This window comes from Neomonachus schauinslandi, chromosome 13 (genome assembly GCF_002201575.2).
Source record: "Neomonachus schauinslandi chromosome 13, ASM220157v2, whole genome shotgun sequence".
Classification (NCBI taxonomy): Eukaryota; Metazoa; Chordata; class Mammalia; order Carnivora; family Phocidae; genus Neomonachus; species Neomonachus schauinslandi.
Genome location: NC_058415.1, coordinates 5,113,390 through 5,131,618, shown reverse-complemented (window position 1 = coordinate 5,131,618; position 18,229 = coordinate 5,113,390). Strand labels below are relative to the sequence as shown.

General features: G+C 44.5%; 1 protein-coding gene across 1 annotated transcript in view; it reads right to left on the bottom strand.

Moving 5' to 3' along the window:
* Positions 1–18,229, bottom strand: part of LOC110584359 (contactin-associated protein-like 3) — a 141,030-nt gene that overhangs the window by 33,935 nt on the left and 88,866 nt on the right. Inside the window, exons 10-12 of the mRNA XM_021694387.1 lie at positions 17,527–17,646; positions 5,155–5,352; positions 1,545–1,701 (exon numbers count right to left, since the gene is read on the bottom strand). Of these exons, the coding sequence (XP_021550062.1) occupies positions 1,545–1,701; positions 5,155–5,352; positions 17,527–17,646 (475 nt within the window). The remainder of the gene's footprint in view (positions 1–1,544; positions 1,702–5,154; positions 5,353–17,526; positions 17,647–18,229) is intronic.

Sequence of the window (18,229 nt, the reverse complement as noted above, 5' to 3'; positions counted from 1 at the left end):
GAAAACCATTCTTGAAGCTTCCTCTTGCGGAGTCCGCTGGTGGTATATTTCTTCTGTGTCTGTCTGTCTGGGTGTTCACTGTATCTCGGCTGGGGACACACTCGGAATCAGACGGTCACTGTACTCCTGCACAGCGAGCGGAGTGCCCGTGCCCACGGGCTGAGCTTGGCTGGCTCCCACGGTCCTTGCTTTGGCATCTTTTGGTCATCTCTGCCCCCTTTCCCATTCTCTTTAATCTTCCTTGGTTTCAGCATGACGTGTCTACAGATGGATTTACTTTTATTTATGCTGTTGGGTATCCCAGTATTTTCTCAAATCTGGTCATTTCTTAGCTATTCATTATCACCCTTAATTATCGCCAATCTCCTCTTTTGAAACTTGACTCAGACACCTGTTAGGCCTTCTCCACACCACCCCTCCCTGCCCTGCTTTCCTTCCCCCCATGCAAGTCTCTCTGTGCTAGAGTCCCTGCCCCTTATCTGTACACATTTTCCATTTCACCAGTGTTCTGATCACTTGTGTCTAATATCTGATCTGACAAGTCTTAAATTTCAATGATAAGATTTTCATTTCTAAACATCCGTTTGGTTCTTTTGGAAATCGTGATCACCTTTGTCGACGGTATCTGATTGCTTTCTCATGTTTCAATCCCAGGCCTTATTTTTCCAACAGCTCATGTATTTCTTTTATCTTATGTTCTTAATGCATCCGTGATCTGGGATTTTTAGGCATCTGTTTACTCTGTGGATTCTTCTGCCTCCCACTTCTGTCCCCCGGGGCTGTGTAGCACTGATTGTGAGCTCATGTTTGGTGGCATTTTATCTGCAGGAATCCTAGGGGAGGCCGGGCCTCCAGCAAGAATGTCGTGTAATTCTATGATGATCCATCGGTGCTGCCAACCTGTGGCCACACTAACTTAATTCAAGGACCATGTAAATTTGAACTCCAAATATGTATGAGGGCAGGTCTCATGAGTTTTCAGGGAGTTATTTCTTGCTACCTGGAGTGCTAGCTGGAAGACTTGTCCCTTTCCACCTTCTCTGTGGGTTTGGAAGCCTTCTGAGACCTCCAGCAATAGGGAGAGGTTTGTGTTCCATAATCCCCTTTTGTGCACTCTGGGCTTTGTTTGATTTCCCCTATGTGGCCATTTAAAAATGCAGCTAGCAGTGAAGGAGGTGAGCAAGCAAGCCTGGGTCAGCCATGGGGCAGTCATTTATCAATTGCGTTAAACTTAACTGTAGGAAAGTCTGGTAATTGTACTTTCAGTGAATGGGAAACATTAATCTGGTATTCCTATTTTGTCTTATTAGAAAAAAAATAAAATGGACATGATCAGTTATTCACAGGTAAACAGAAATAGCTACCTTAACACTTTAGGCTTTGGATTAATTACACTGTACACATCAAAGCTTATACCTTGAACTGGCTAGGGAATACTTTAATCTGTTCTCTTTATAGAACTGTCTCGTCCAATGTCTGCCTAAGTCACATAGTTTAAGCAATAACAAATTACAGTTTGCACAGGGAAATTATATGGAAATCACCATTCATTCCGGTCAGCATCACAGTTGCAGTAATATTGAGAATCAAGGCAGTTCCCCTGTAATCCACAAGCACATTTTTGAGCATCAGGCAGAGAACCTCCCCAGTAAGTGTGTGTTTCATTGGTTCTTCCAACCCACCAGCTCACTGGGGTTCCATCTGAAAGACAAGTATGAGAAAGGTGACACCTACTTTGCCCCCCCACTGCCTGCCTCCCCAATATAGTCCTTTACTCCCCTTTATTTGAAACATAGAGACTATTTTAGACGTGAGCAGATGTTAATTCCGCAACAGGATCATTTCTAAGAGGACTTCCAACTGTTTAAAAAATATTTCCATATCAAGACTTACAGTCTCACCATATGTTTTACTTTTATTAGAAAATGAGCAAGTCGTCCCTACCTCATTCAGGCATGATATTTACATATTTCTCTTGAGGACTCCAATCACATCATTTATCTGGACATAACATAACAAAGAACTGTCATTTAAAAAAAAAAAAAAGAAAACCAGAGAAGTTTATACCCTGAATCCAAAATCTGTTTGAGAGCCTAAAATGCCACGGGAAGAATGTAATATTCTGAGGCAAAATACGGATTTCTTATCTATTAGCTGAAACCACTGGTACTATCCTGTCATGTCTTAAAAGTCTCGTGGAAGAATGTGCTTCTTCTTGTACTGAATGGGTTGGCTTTGTATTTGGAAACCACAGACATGGTGCGGACAAGCCTCCTTCATGCCTGAGGTGGGTCCTGGGCTCAGGACAACTGAGGCCAGGAGAGCTCGCTGCTTCAGCACAACCTCCTCCTCAGGGCAACCCACAATTAACCGACAGGGCCGGAAGCTGCCTCAGCTCTGCAGGGCTGTGGCCACTGCTGAGACCCTAGGGCAGATGTGCAGGGCACCTGGGTGACGATGATTAGGAAGCAGGGCCCTCCGGAGGGTGGGGGGAAACAGTGCCTCATAAACAGAGAATCAGAGCAGGAGGAGAAATGGAAGTGACCTCCATCAATCGGCCTGCAAAGATGCCCGTCCATTTCAGCATGCTCTCTCCTTCAAACACTCAGGGTGTCCCCACCCGGCCCCCACCAGGCATCTGGAACACATCCCACCTTCTCCCTAACTTCCAGGCCACCACTCCCTGTTCGATGAGACTTCACCTCCTGCCAACAGCCTCCCAGCTGGTAAACACACGGGCTGTATTCATTACCGCCCACTGCAGGCCCGCTGGGTGAGATGTGCACCAAGAAATCAAGGTCTGCAATCTTTTTTTTTTTTTTTCTCAGTGTGTTGAAAACTTATCTCTAGGGGGTGGAAGATCTTTTCAACTTAAACGGATATTTTTCAAAACACCATTTTAAACATGTGATTATTCAACACTCATTCTTTTCATAGATGGAGGAGTGAAGAAATCATTGCACACAGATGCACAACTGTTTGTTTACATCCGAATTTTTCATTTTCTCTATAGAGTAAGAACCAGCAAGTGTTGTTAAAGGTACAGAATGCATTCGGCTCCTTTCAAGGTTTCTCTGAGAGATCTAGAGAATTTGCAGAAGGAGTCATTAAGAACAACACGAAGAAGAAGAAGGGGCTGGAAGGAAAGGGAAGGGCTCCCTGGCCTCCAACACCTCAGCCCCTGGTTGGCTGTCCATCACTCCGGCCACAACGACAATCCTCAGAGACCTTAGCACTCACAGTATGGAGACTGAACAGTCTCCTGGAATCAACCACGCAACCCAGGGCCCGCGACACTGAGGCCCCAGCCCTGCATTCTCTCCTCTCACGATTAACCCTGGGTTCCTGATAACGTCTGAGTATTTGAACACGAGGAAATTCTTGGGGAAAAAGTGGATTTCGACGGACATTCCCATTCCCAGTCCTCTCTATGACACTCTTAATCTCCCTGCTCCGCACGCGGCAGCCACCTGGCGTGGTTCCACACTGCGACATTCCACTGAAGGCTCCCGGTGGAGGCTCCTTGTTACCACTCCTCCCACTCAAGGGTAGCATCATGCTGCGCTCGCCCATTCCTGTCTATCGATGATGCACCGCGAATTAGTGCAACCATTTTAAGGCGTATTAGGCTATGCTATTTTAGGCCTACCTCATCTGCACCCGAATTAAGAGCTTCTGGAATTATACAGGTCTGTACTGAGTCTGTCTAAGTGAGGTTTGTACTACAAATTCTCCAGTAGCAGAATATAAGAAATGCAGCCACCTCAAGCCCACTGCAGGCCCGCTGGGTCTATCCTGTCATGTCTTCATGCACAACCTCCTCCTCAGGGCAACCCACATAATAATGAAGTCCCTCGTTTTGTCTCTTCAGCGGGTGTTTAACAAGTTTAAAAGCTTTTCCTCATTCCATCTTTTACCCCAACCCTAGCTAAAGACTTGGTTTTGTTGCTTCTGTTGCTGCTTTATACATTGCTATGGGAAGGAAGACAATCAAGGAATCACTTGCAAATCAATGAGGGAGACACTGGCCCTCTGTGTGGGGATTCTTTACTGACCCACACGGTATGTCCAGGTTGTGGGACAGACCACACGCCAGCGTGCACGAGTTTGCTCCCGGGTTCACTGGGTGGTTTTGCTTTCTGACCCCGCTAGCAGTTGGTGTCAACACTGCTCCGCCTTCGCCTCCTTTCCCTGGTCCGACAGCCCAACCCACATTATTCCGTAGCACCGAGTTCCTCCCCTGGAGGCTGCTTTCTCCTTCCTCCGGGAACATACCAGTTTAGCTCAGTCATCTATTTGGCAGAAATCAACTCACAGTAAGCACTAAACCCTCTAGCACTAACTATGCATTCAATACATCGGAGAGGGGCAAATAAGTAGCGTTTGCTTCATGCATTTTATCAATGTTGTGCAATTAGGTCCTGGCAAGGTTAGTGTCTGAGTGCTAAAGACTCTGAGGGATGAATCCCAGGGCCGCTGAGCGACAGGCTCGGAACCTGAACTCAGAGGACCCTGACTACTGCCCTCCACTCACTCCACTCCCCAGATGCTGATCAGCCTCCCGAAAACCAAGGAGTGTCATGAGGGCAGCGGGGTTGCACGTTCTGACAAAATGAGGTATTCCAAAGGAAGAAAATACAAAACCAAAAATAGAATTTTCAAGAATAGAATAGATATGAAAAATGAGCCACCAGCAGGTATGTTGTCTGAGAGGAGCTTCATGATACCAACATTGTTCCCTGGTTAATAATTACGCAAGAGACTAATAACATTCAGTCCATGAAAAGAATCTCATGGAATAATCACCTCCAGATAACTAAGCCATGCGTGATGTCAGCCATCTTTTCTAAGATAAAACATTCTTGAGGCGTCGCTGCCCTTCATGGTGGATGAGCACCAAGCGTTTGTGCTCGTAAAGAGGCTTTCATGGATCGGTTGCCCACTTGAGTCTGGGAAGAGACTTCATAGATCATTCACAGCTTTGAGCAAGGAGCAACACATATTGACCTTGCTCTTCGCTCCGAGGAAAAGCACCTCTGTAACTTCCAGATTGTGACATGGGCGTTATGGCCATGAGTCCTCATGCACCTGTGGCAGGCCCCTGCCACCTGCGGGCACGGCAGCCCACGATGGCTGATGACTCCCACTACTCACCGTGGCCAGTTGAAAGCCTTGACTTCTTGCAGTGGAAGGCCAGCTCCTGTTGGCAGTGGTCCGCACGGTCAATGATGGCTTGGAGCTGGTCCATGCTGGCTGTGTACTTGAGAAACACGGGGTGGGGGCTTTCTCCATTCGAGCTTTTGACCCTGGCCAAGTGGGAGCCATTGTGCTGCACTGAAGTCCAGGTGGTGTCTTCTGGGCAGAAACGGGGTTGGAGGGGCGGGGGGAGAAAGAGACTGTGACTAGGTTGGAGCAATTAAAAATAAATGTGAAAGCCGGAAGCCACTTTTATCTGAATTAAGGTTTTTATGTTTGTAGCAATCAGGTCTCTTTGACATTGGAATCAACATAAGGGACATTGTTAAACTGTTAATAATGGGGACTCTCTTTATTGGAATTTGTTTTACCCTGAATGCAGCCAACAATTTCAGGGGGGCCAGTTCTTAAAATTCTGTGTTACAATACTCAAAGTTATAAACAAAACTTTTTGTCCCTTAATTTATTTCTTTCCGTTACCGTAAAAACAAAACTAAGTTTTTATTGTGTGTGTATATATACACACACACACCCATATATATATATATATATATACATTTTTTTAATATGTATATTCCTCGTCAGACTGAGCATCTTTTCCTCTGGTAATCAGAGAAATACATAAGGGACACATGGGAGGAATAAGCAGCTCAGGTGATCATGCAAAATGATAGGAAATAAGTATTTTTGACAAAAATTTGACTGATCTTGTGTCAGCAACTCATTCAGTGGCCAGTACTAAATAATGCAGCGCCTTGGAGAAGCCAATATAACCATTCCTGGCAGGAACCACAGCTACACAAATGTCTGCTGGCAAATTCTGATATATTTCTGTTATATTGATTACCTATATTTTTTAAAAGAGATTTAAAAACAATGAATGAGCACTCCACAATGTTTAAAACAAGAAGAGACACATCTAGCCTTCTTTTACCTTCCCCCAAATATAGCTCCTCCCACAGTGTAAAAGGCCCACGGTTCAGTGGCTAAAAGCCTGGCTTCAAGTTGTCCTAACTCAACTACATTTATAACATCAAGTCACGTAACTTCCTCTGTAACACGCATCTGGTACATACATGATCAGTCTACATATTTCCAAATTATAGGGGCTTGAAACAGTCGCATGAGGTTTGTTCTTATCACTTTTAATGGCTAATACCTAAACAAGGTTAAAAAGTCAAAATGATGCTACCAGGAACCCTCAGAGCACTCCCCACCAGCCCCTCCCCTGTCCTGCCCCGGGAAAAATCTAACAGCCACATTGGTGCTCACAGACCCCACATGCACCGATTACATCCAGAGATCCAGGGAAGAGAACCCCAAGTTCTTTCCTTCATGGAAAGAACTCTAGCTCAAAGCCTATGAAAAACATCACCAAATATGCAAAATCTAGCGGGAACAGGAAGAGACTGTGAGTCAGCATGATTAATGCAGTCATATAGTCAGTTAGGAAAAAAGGCTTAATAGATCATCCCCTCTCTCTGCTCAGCTGAAGGGGCTGCGAGTGTTCCTATAGCAACTTGAATCCCACAGGTTCCCCACCCCCAATCATGTTTTCACCAGACATTTTATATTTCAACATTTTCCCAGAAAATTACTTAAATGGACCTGGTGTTATTTTTTGCAATTACCTACTCACATTCACGGTCAGGGTTTCTTCCATCAGACAAAACGGGGTAAGAGTAGCCATGGAGAAGCCATGTGCTCTGTTTGGGAGTTCATCAGTTCTAATGCTGGTGTATCATTTATTTTCATGGCTTATGGTACTAAGAAAAATGCTGTACTTGAGTGGCTCATACAGGCTAGTGGTCACTGTGATGGATTCACGGTCTTGCATGGTTAAAATGTAATCAGAAAAATCTTTTTCAAGTGGAGGGAAGGCAAAGCATGAACAGAATCTCAAAGCTGCCTTTTGAAAAAACAGAGAAATTTCAATGATTGCCCTTTCTGGATATATCATTTCCAAGACCCCAGCGAGGGCAGGTTAGGTTTCCCTGATGTGCCATAACGTAGGACTTTCATAGATTTCCGAACTGTAACTGGGAAAGCACCTTTGAGATGCAATATAACCTAAGCTCCCAAGGATGAGGAGACAGACCAAGGAATTTAAGTGACCAGCGTGCTGGAAAAATACTTTGCTGTTATTCACTGTAATATGAAGCACAAACGGGATCTGAGGAAATTAATTGTAATGAGGGAAAAATTTAAACAGGATTTTTGAACTGTTGCATCAGACCACATCATGTCGTGCTCATCCAGCTCAGTGGAGCCTTTCATCGGCACACGAGCAGGGAGGCTGTCCGTGCTCCCGGCCCACCACTCGTTTAGGCAAATCAACCTAAATTAACTTGACGGTTTGGTTTGGTAAGCAGGATATAAAAAAATAACACTGACTCACCATATCATATGACACCCTCTAGTTTCTCTGTATTTTGCCAAATTATATCCACTTTGCAATTTGCAACCCTTCCTACACTGTATAACGTATCTCTGAACTATACAAGGAGGCTTCGAGGGAAAAACAGGTGGTTGAATGGGGAAAAGAAACACATTTTTATTTTTAACAGTCAGGTAAACATGACTCCAAAGCATATCAGCTATGCTCATTTTCATCTTCCTGAGAAAAAAGAAAAAAAAAAGACTTCATCACAAAAAACTTGATGCCTGTCTAGGTGATCAGCCTGTCACTCAGGAGCTGGAAATTAATCTCGAGGAAAGGGAAGGCAAAAATCCCCTTTCTGACAGATGCCTGAAATGAAGTCCGAGTTGGGTCCAACACCACCTCTTTGGGAATGAAGCCAGCTGCCTGCATCTCTTCCGATGGAAAAGGGGTGCTCGAGTTCAAAGGAGAGGAGGAAGGCAACGTGTGAGGCGATTGGACCCGTCACCTCCCATGTGCAGATGAGGAACCAGTGGAAAAGGCGTGCTCACAGTGACACAGGATGGCGGACGGATGCAAAGACTAGCAGGTGTCCCGGGATGCCTGATGACACCAAGATGACATGAACACCGCGTCCTGAGAGGTACAGCCCCAAAGCTTCTCAGAACTCCACTGCGTTACTCTCCGGAGGGAAACACCACAGCAGGTGGCCACCATCTGTTACTCGGCCGAGGCCTCCTGCCGCACAGAACACGAAGGGAAGCCTAGGGACACCCCCTTGCTCAACTTCAGGAAACCATGCAACTTCACCATGCATTTCCAAGCAATCCAGTGTGAGCCACCGGGCTTTCTGAGTAGGTCAAGTTCTCAAAGACTGCTGAGGTCCGTGACCTTTCCGGAGTGCCTCGTGCACCTGAGCCGTCTCCTGTTTTTCAAAGGAAAACACTCCCGGGGGGAATAGAACTAGATCACGGGCATTGAGGTGCACATATGTGCACACGGGGCTGGTGATGGCCAAGCGGCTGCTGTGAACGTCCAGTGGGGGCCCCGAGGAGGACAATGGGGGGCTCCAATCTGCCCCTGCCCTAGGTCTTGGAGGCTCTGGCCCTGCCATGGTGTCTGTCTACCAGAGCCGGGGAGGATTAGATGTCTGTGTTTCACTGAGGGGAAGGATGACTCCTCCAAGCAGGCAGCCTCCAGGTCCCGGGAGAGGCCCAGAGGTGGTCCTGTCTCAGCCCCATGCCTTTGCGTCCCTCCCAGTCAATATTTGCATTAGGGCCCTTAGAAGGGCTGCCGTTCTTGTCAACAGTTCTGAAGCCTTGAGCTTTGCATGATTTACTTTAATATTTTCCACACAAGAAAATGCTCTAAGACACTACTAACCCCCAAGAGAATGTAGCTACTTCACAGCCTTCTTCTCTGGGGATTTCAGAGAATGATCTTTTCACTTAATAGGTCACATAAAATGCAGCTTTATGTGTCTGCTCATTCATTAGTGTAGGCACCTGCTATTTAACATGGAAGGACACTTCTTCAACACGACTCACAGTCTCTTGAGGCAAGAGATACATGTGTGTGGCCCCGCGCTGGGCACCTCCCAAATGCTCAAATACCATGAAATGTCATTAGCGTCTCCCCTCGCATTTCAGCCCACCACACAGCAAGAAAGCAGAATAATTTCCTCGGGGAGAACATTATGTATACACTTATAAAATTAGATATGGACAGAGAATTGTGTCATGGTCAATGAGAGAATATAGGTTATAATCTGTGCTCTTGGAAAAGTCAAAAAATTCTCTAAGCCTTCAATGTCATACTTGGTAAATGGGGAGAGTGAACCAGGTGGCATCGAAAGACTGAAAACTATTGCTCTGGCCATCTTCAGATGCCAAGGCAATTAACTGGGCATGCTGCTGGCTGAGCTGCAATCTGAGTGTTGTATTTTTATTGTTCCTCAAGACCATTTGCCTGTCCATCCGCAGGCAGGGCTGTGGTGATGAGAGCAGGAAAACGAAATTTCCCAAAACATGTGTCTTTTCTCCCCTGTTGGGAGCAGTAACAGGACCTGCTCAGGAAGTTGTGTGTCCCCACGCACCCTGGGCATGCCTACTTTCGGAACTCCTTTTAGGAGCTGCAGGAGATCAGCCAGAATGATGTCCCCTCAGTGGGAGCAGGAAGGATTCTTTCCAGGCAAAAGCCAATATAAAAAGATGCAGGGTCATGGTGCATGACAATCATCAAAGAGCAGCTTTTCTCTCTCTTTCTCTCTTTTTTTTTCTTAGAAATTCTAACATTTCAACACTATAGAATTTTCTGTAAGAGATACTATTTTCAAACAAAACTTGCCACGCATGACATATGATGATGCCATGTTACTGTCAATCTCAGTTTTCAAGAGCAAAGCAGAGAACAATGAAATCATGACTCTTTCCAAGCAAAGAAAAATATATACTGTACCAGCTGTGCATGTGTTCATGAAATAAACTCACCAACCCACACTCAGAGCCTTTTTTTTTTTTTTTTTTTACAAATTTCCAACAAGTGTTCCTATATACAGGGATACCTCAGAGATATTGCAGGTCCGGTTCCAGACCACCACAATAAAACATATACTGCAAGACAGTGAGTCAGAAGAACTTTTTGGTTTCCACTGCATATAATAGTTCTGTTTCCACCATACTGGAGTCAATATTAAGTGTGCAATAGCATTATGTCTAAAAAATGTACATACCTTAATTAAAAATACTTCATTGCTAAAAAATGCTAACCATCATCTGAGCTCTTAGCAAGCTGTAATCTGCTTTGCTGCTGGATGGTCTTGCCTTGATGGTGATGGCTGCTGACTGATCAGGGTGGTGATTGCTGAAGGTCAGGACAGCTGTGGCCGTTTCTTAAAATAAGACAACAATGAAGTTTGTAACATTGATTGACTCTTCCTTTCATGAATGATATCTCTGTAGCATGGGATGATGTTTGATAGCATTTTACCCACAGAAGAATTTCTTTCAAACTATCAATTAAGTTGATGTAATATTCTAAATCCTTTGTTTTTTCAACCATCTTCACCAGGAGTAGATCCCACCTCAAGAAACCACTTTCTTTGCTCATTCTTCAGCAGAAACTCTTCATCTGTTCAAGCTGTATCCTGAGATGGCAGCAGTCCCATCTTCAGGCTTCACTTCTAATTCTGGTTCGCTTGCTATTTCCACCACTTCTGCAGTGACCTTTTCCTCTTAAGTCTTGAACCCCTCAAAGTCATCCATGAAGACTGGAATCTACTTCTTCCAAATTCCTAACAACGTTGATATGTTGATCTCTCCCCACGAATCATGAATGTTCTTCATGGCATCTAGGATGGTGAGTCCTTCCCAGAAGGTTTCCAACTGACTTAGCCCAGATCCCATCAGAGGAATCACTATGTACGGCAAGTAGAGTCCTATGAAATGTACTTCTTAAATAAGAAAACTTGAATAAGAAATAAAGAAAAAAAAAGAGACAAAGACTCTTAAATACAGAGAACCAACTGGTGGTTGCCAGAGGGTAGTTGGGTGGGAGGGGTGGGTGAAGGAGATAAAGGGAATCAAGAGCATACTTATCATGATAAGCACTGAGTCATGCATAGAACCGTTCAATCATTATACTGTACCCCTATATACTTGAAACCAGTATAACACTATAAGTTATACTCCAATAAAAAATAAATATAATTAATTTAAAAATTTTAAAAAGACTTGCAAGTTGAAATGACTCCTTGATCCATGGGCTGCAGAATGGATGTTGTGTTAGCAGACATGAAAATAACATAAATCTCATTGTCCAACTCCATCGGAACTCTTGTGCGACTATCAGGTGCATAGTCAGTAAGTGATGATAGTGTGAAAGCAATCTTTTCTTTTTTCTTCCTTAGTGGGTCTCAACAGTGGGCTTAAAACATTCAGTAAACCGTGCTGTAAACAGATGTGCTGTCCTCCAGGCTCTGCTGTTCCATTTACAGAGCACAGGCAGAGTAGATTTACCATAACTCCTAAGGGCCTGAGGATTTGAGAAATGATAAAGAAGCACCTGCTACAAGTTAAAAGTCACCAACTGCATTGGCCCTGACAAGACGATCAGCCTGTCCTTGGAAGCTTGGAAGACAGGCACTGACTTCTCCTCTCTAGCCAGGAAAGTCCTAGATGGCATCTTCTTCCTGTGGGAGGCTCTTGCATCCACACTGAAAATCTGTGGGTCGGTGGAGCCGCCTTCAGTAATGACCTCAGCTCCATCTTCTGGATCACTTGCCGCAGCTCCTCCATTGGCACCTCCTACTTCGCCTTGCACTTTTACGCCCCAGACACGGCTTCCTTCCTTAAACCTCAGGAACCGATCTCTGCTAGCTTCAGACTTTGCTTCTGCAGCTTCCTCCCCTCTCTCCGCCTTCATGGAAGTGAAGAGAGCCAGGGCCTCACTCTGGGTTAGGCTTTGGCTGAAGGGAATGTCATGGCTGGCTTGACCTTTTATCCACCAAACGTTCTCCACATCAGCAATAAAGCGGTTTCACTTTCCTATCATTCAAGTGTTCACTGAGGTGGCCCTTTTAATTTCCTTCAGGAGCTTTTCCTTCGCATTCACAACTTGGCTAACTGGCACAAGAGGCCTTAGCTTTCCACATGCCTTCCTCACTAAGCTTTAATCATGTCTAGCTTTTGATCGAAAGTGAGAGGTGTGTGGCTCTTCCTTTCAGGTGAACACTTAGAGACTACCGTAGGGTTATTAATTGGTCTTTCAATACTGTTGTGTCTTGGGGATAGGGAGCCCAAGGACAGAGAGGGATCTAGATGTGGAAATGGCCAGTTGGTATAGCGGTCAGAACACATTCAACATTTACCAATGAAGTTCGCGGTCTTAGAAGTACATAGTTCATGGTGCCTGAAAACAACTACAATAGTAACACCAAAGATCACTGATCACAGATCATCATAACAAATATAATTTTAACAAAATAGTTAGAAATATTGTGAGCATTACCAAAATGTGCCACAGAGACACAAAGTGAGCAGGTGCTGTTGGAAAATGGTGCCGGTAGACTTGTCCCACCCAGGGTAGACACAAACCTTTAATTTGTTTCAAAAAAAAGAAAAAAAAGCAAATCTGCCAAGTTCAGTAAAGCAAAGCACAATAAAATGAGGTATGCCTGTATTTAAAATAGCAAATGCATACTTATAATATTCATAAAATGTTTAGTTAGCTGAATTACATCCGTCTCCCTCCCTAGTCTGAAGGTCTGAAGGTCTATGAGAGAAGTTCGTTCCTTCTTCTTACTCTAATTCGATGTGGCACCTGCGGGCTTCCAGGTGAGCTCCATGGCTCAGCGGTCAAGTGTGGAGGATGAGTGAATGAATGCCTGAATTGAATGTCTGACTGGAAAGGGAGGTGTTTGATTGTGCTGAGACAGGAACTGCTGCAGGAAGACAGAGGTGAAAGAAACAGAAAATCTATACAAATACACACACATAAAAAGCATAGCAGGATGGCTTGACTGGTGCCCATTCCGTATTTTTTTTTTTTAATTAACGTGAGCTGTATGTAAAGCAACTGGGCTGAGTGTCCTCTGTTATACCATGATGCCGGCTGGAGGCCAGTCACATTTTTCTGTCACAGGAAGAAGGCTGTTTAAGAAACACAGTGGCACGGTTTGCATAACTGTGACGGAGTCCATGGTAACAATGAGTAAGAAGTGCTGGGTTATTGACACACTGAGTCGATGAATCAGGATCTGACGGGGGGGGAGTGGGCAGGTGTGCAACAGACCGAGTCCTCGGCTTGTTGATTCATATGAACCTGATGTTCATGAGTCTTTGCTCTGACCGCATGCCATCTCCTCTCTGGGACAAGTGTTCCCATGGTGCCATGTCTGGGAACCAGTATCTGGAGCACAACTATGAACACAGCAAAGGACAACTGTGAGGGGTTTCAGGTGGGCACAGACGGCCCCACTCCCCCAGTGTTAAACACCCTTGGTGTTTAACATTATTGGAAATCCTCATTATTGGAAATCCTCTCTGCAGTATTTTTAACAAAGCAGGATGTGTGTGTGTCTGTGTGTTCCATGTTCCAACTCAATCCTGATTCATGGAACTTTATAACATTTATCTCATCACATAGAATAAGAACATACTAAATTCAGGAGTTTTCTTTTATGAAAGGCAGCTATAAACTTCTTTAAAAAACTTAATTACTCAAAAGGTCTTATGATACAATGATCTGTACTTAATGCTTGGTCATTTGCAAAGTAATATGAAGACATACATAGTCATTAAGTATTATTTGATAATAAAAACTATAGCAATATCAATCATTAAATTATTATCCCTAATTTTCATGAATTCCTACACACATACACACACGTGTGTATGCGTGCTTTAAAACTCTAAGACTTTCCAAGATTAAATTAGAGAGTTTGGAAGAGGTTTAATTTGCACAATCAATGCCTTAGATATTATCTTAATGTATGTGAACGATTCTTGTTGCCTTTGTGGATGCAGTGGTGGATCATTAAATTTCACCCACAGCCACCTATACAAACTGGAACAACAGGACAACTGCCTGGACAGAAAAATGAATAGTGGCACCAGAATTTTAACATCTGTGTTAGTTCTATTTCTCCATTCCGTGATGCCCTTTGCTCTCTTTCCATTTTAATTTTGGTGGAGACAGAGCAGGCTGTACACAGTAAAACCAAAGATCCTCAGCCCCGGGGCGGTGGCTTCTAAATCTGTGTGTACATCAGAATTTCTTGGGAAGCTTCATGAAGCACAGCTTCTCCTGGGATGCTGCCCCAGATTCCGTCCTGCCGAGAGCAGAGCTGCCCTTCAGTGGACAGTGGACAAGGGTGTGGGGACCCAGAGATGCCCCACGTTGCTGTGGGATGCTCACAGTGTCCACCAGCCCCCACAAAGCAAATGGGAGCCTGCTGGGCTGTTCAATTAATGTATAAAGTCATTCTCCAAAATATATTTTTAAAAGTTTGTGTTGCCAAGGATGTTATAACCACCCAGCGGGCTTTCAGATGACACATTACACTCGGTTTTATGAGCAACAGGTCCTCACTAACTAGACGAACAGCTGGCAACCCAAACTTCAGGTATTCACGGCGGGAATCCTGGTATTCCTTTTCAGACCTGCGTCTTCCCTGCTGATAGTATCCGCACCTTCCTTCCAGGGCTCGGATCCAAACATGGAAGACTTTCCGGATGCCTGTCTTTCTCCAGCCACATCCGGTCCACGGATTCGGACTCCGACCTCCTCCCCTTCTCCGCTCCCACCCGCTCGGTGCCACCACCATCTTGGCTCCACTACTGGAGGGTCCCGCTAACCGGTCTCCTTGCTCCCTCTTGGCACAGCGTGGTGGTTAAAGGCCCAAACTGCTCTGCTGTGTGAGTCCTGGACCTGTCACTTCCCAGCTTCTGACTCGAGGGCCACCCTCTGGTCCCTCCACCCGCGTTTGTCCAACACACCAGGCTCCCTGGATCGCATTCCCTCCCCTTGAAGGCTTGCTCAGGTTTTCTCAAAGCTGCTTCTTTTATGTGGTTGGCTCAAACGTAACTTTCAAACTGAGTGCTTTCCTGACCCCTCTATTTAAAATTGTGACCCCCCCTTCCACGGTCTGTGCCCCCCGCCCCCGCTGTATTCACGTCAAAACACCTGCCGCCCTGCACCAGACCACCTGCTCCATTAGCTGCCCTACGCTGTCTGGTTCCCCACACAGACGTGCGCACCGCACTGGGGGAGGGGTATGTGCTACTCCGTTCGCTGCCGCGGTTACCGCCGAGCCTCGCGCAGAGTGGGTACCGAGGACAGAGGTGTTCAATGCTGTTAGGCACTTTTCTTTTTTCACCTCTTCAGTTTTGTGCCTATACTTGAGCATTTCTTCGAGTCACTCAGGGGAGGAAGATGATTCACATCCTCAGGAGACAGTTTGCAAGGCCTTCATCTTGTATATAAAATTGACCAGGAGGGTTGACCAGGAGGGTTAACCGGAAGATTTTACCTTTTCCTTCCTGTATTTAGAGGCTCCTTCTTGCCTCGAGGATTAAAAGAAAGAAAAAAAAACTCGGCTTATCTATCATCAGATAGTTTCCTATGTTAACCAAAATTAAAAGCTGAGCATCTGTTCTTACTTTCTCTTTGCACTTTGACGATAACTACTCTTCCTTCTGGTAGTGGGTTCACTCCGAAAAGGTAGCAGCAGTGACAGGCCATCAAAACACATCAGTGATGTTATGAAATCACTATTAAAACAAATGTCTTTGAACCAGTGGTACATTCCAAAGGTGCTTTATAAATATGCACAACGGAAGCTTCCTGGTGAAGCCTGGACCACGTGTCCACTTGGGATGATTAAAATATTTTTCTTTTATTATCACCATACACTGCAGACAATCAGGCAATTAGCTGTTTGTTATTCCTTTTGGCAGCAAGTGTCTTTTTTTTTTAATAAACGTGACCTCAGCCTTACCAACCCTGCCAACAGTTAATTATCAAGAAAACAGCTTCAGTCATTGAAACCTTATTCATCTTTGCAATGTGCCAGCTAGGATCATTTTCACTTTTCTATGGATCTTGAAATTTTTCAATGTATAAGGAACTTTTCTTATAGGACAAAATATATGAAAATTTTAATGTGTCCTAGACTTCTATGATAATTAAGCACGTGATTGATAAAAGTAGAATGTATTATGGGGATGCCAGCATTTTTATTTAGCTTTCTCTGTTCTTGGCATTCACTTGAGCCATGATAATGCCAGCAAAACAAAACAGAAATTGAATAAGTTGAAGGCCTGTTATAACCACTGGAGCTGAGAATATCTAGAAAGATCCCTTTGGTCGTTTCCTCACATACTTTATAGATCACACATCCTTCAGTAAAGGTAAGTCAATATATTTATCTCTTATCATCACACTGCAATGTTTTGGTCAGTATCGATGATAAAATGCTTGCCCCAAACAACCATATGTGCATCCAGTGTAAAGCTGGGGATAGTTTTGGGGCTGGAGGATATAATTGATCCAATTCAGATCAAACCATTTGATTCACCACTGCCAAAATGCTCAGATTTTATGTATGAGGTGATAGGAGGTATAAAAACTGCACCAGAACTTTCAGCTCATCACAAACCGCCATCATAAATTCCCCCACAAATAACTCCTTCCACCTAGAAATTGCAACCCCCTCCAGGTGACAAATAGCCAGAGCAGAGAAAGCAAATTATAGCTAAGTCATGGTTACCTGAGAACCATTTACAGCTGACTCTTTCCTGACCAGTGTCTCAGACTTTGCAGGGACAAACTCTACGGTTGTCAAAGTGCCTGCTGGGTCCACACCACTAGAGTAGCACGGGAAGTTTTGTAAAGGAGGGTGGTTTCCTTTCTGTTGGTGAAATGTGATGTGAGCGCAGGAGAAAATGTGGCTGCCGACACACACACACACACGTGTAAAAGAGGTGTTAGAATTTGCATCAATTCGGGCGCCTGGGTGGCTCAGTTGGTTAAGCGACTGCCTTCGGCTCAGGTCATGATCCCAGGGTCCTGGGATCGAGTCCCACATCGGGCTCCCGGCTCAGCAGGAAGCCTGCTTCTCCCTCTCCCACTCCCCCTGCTTGTGTTCCTGCTCTCGCTGTCTCTGTCTCTGTCAAATAAATAAATAAAATCTTTAAAAAAAAAAAAAGAATTTGCATCAATTCCATGGACAGCTGTCATTCAGTACGGTGGATGCATTGGTCCTCTGCAAAACTTGTTTACGACACACCTGTATCCATCCACCACCTATAATTGGGTTTCTAGGGAAAATGAAATATTGCTTATATATAGTTGCACAGGAACACGTTGCTCTACGAAGTAAAACCTCGTGGTTTTGCACACAGCAACCAATTACACAAGCTTAACTGGCACAATAAAGCTTATTAGCGTACCTGTCATGTTGCAATATACGAGAGCAGGTCCAAGCGGGCCACTTCCATCTGAATCGATATAGTAGAGCCCTGAGGAGTCTCCTCTGTGCTTGTGGGCTTCACAGGACTGCTCATACAAAGCTGCAAAGGACAGGGATCTCAGACAGGGGCTGCAATGGGGAAGATTCCTCCCTGTCGTTAGTGATGGGATACTTTCCCCAGTGATACTCATTCTGCCTTGCTCTCGGGCACATTTTCTCTAGGGGAGTGGTCTGTCCCCTGTGTCAATCAGGCAGCATGAAGACTCTGAAGCTTGGAGTGAAAGATTTTAAGAGGTATCACCGTGTGGATCTGAACGCTGCCTGCTCTAGAAAAAAGATTCTTCCCAAAACCATGGTAACTGGACTCACACTATCTACTTCTATTCCGCGTCATAATATCGAAGCATCTGAAGTGAACTGGCTTCATCTCCCTAAGTGATCTGTTATTATCTAACAACCATGTCGATGTATTAAATTACTCAGTAATTATACCCTCTGTTTACTTAGAACAATCTACAGGTGCAATGCATTGTTTACCAGATGAGTTTTATAAATCAGCAACTCTTCTTCATTCCACTTATAAGGTGTGTTTTAAAAGAAATTTCCTTAAATGCTTTGCAAATGATTATTCAAGCAAATTGAAAGTCAAAAAAATATATATACATGAAATGTCTCTTGGTAAT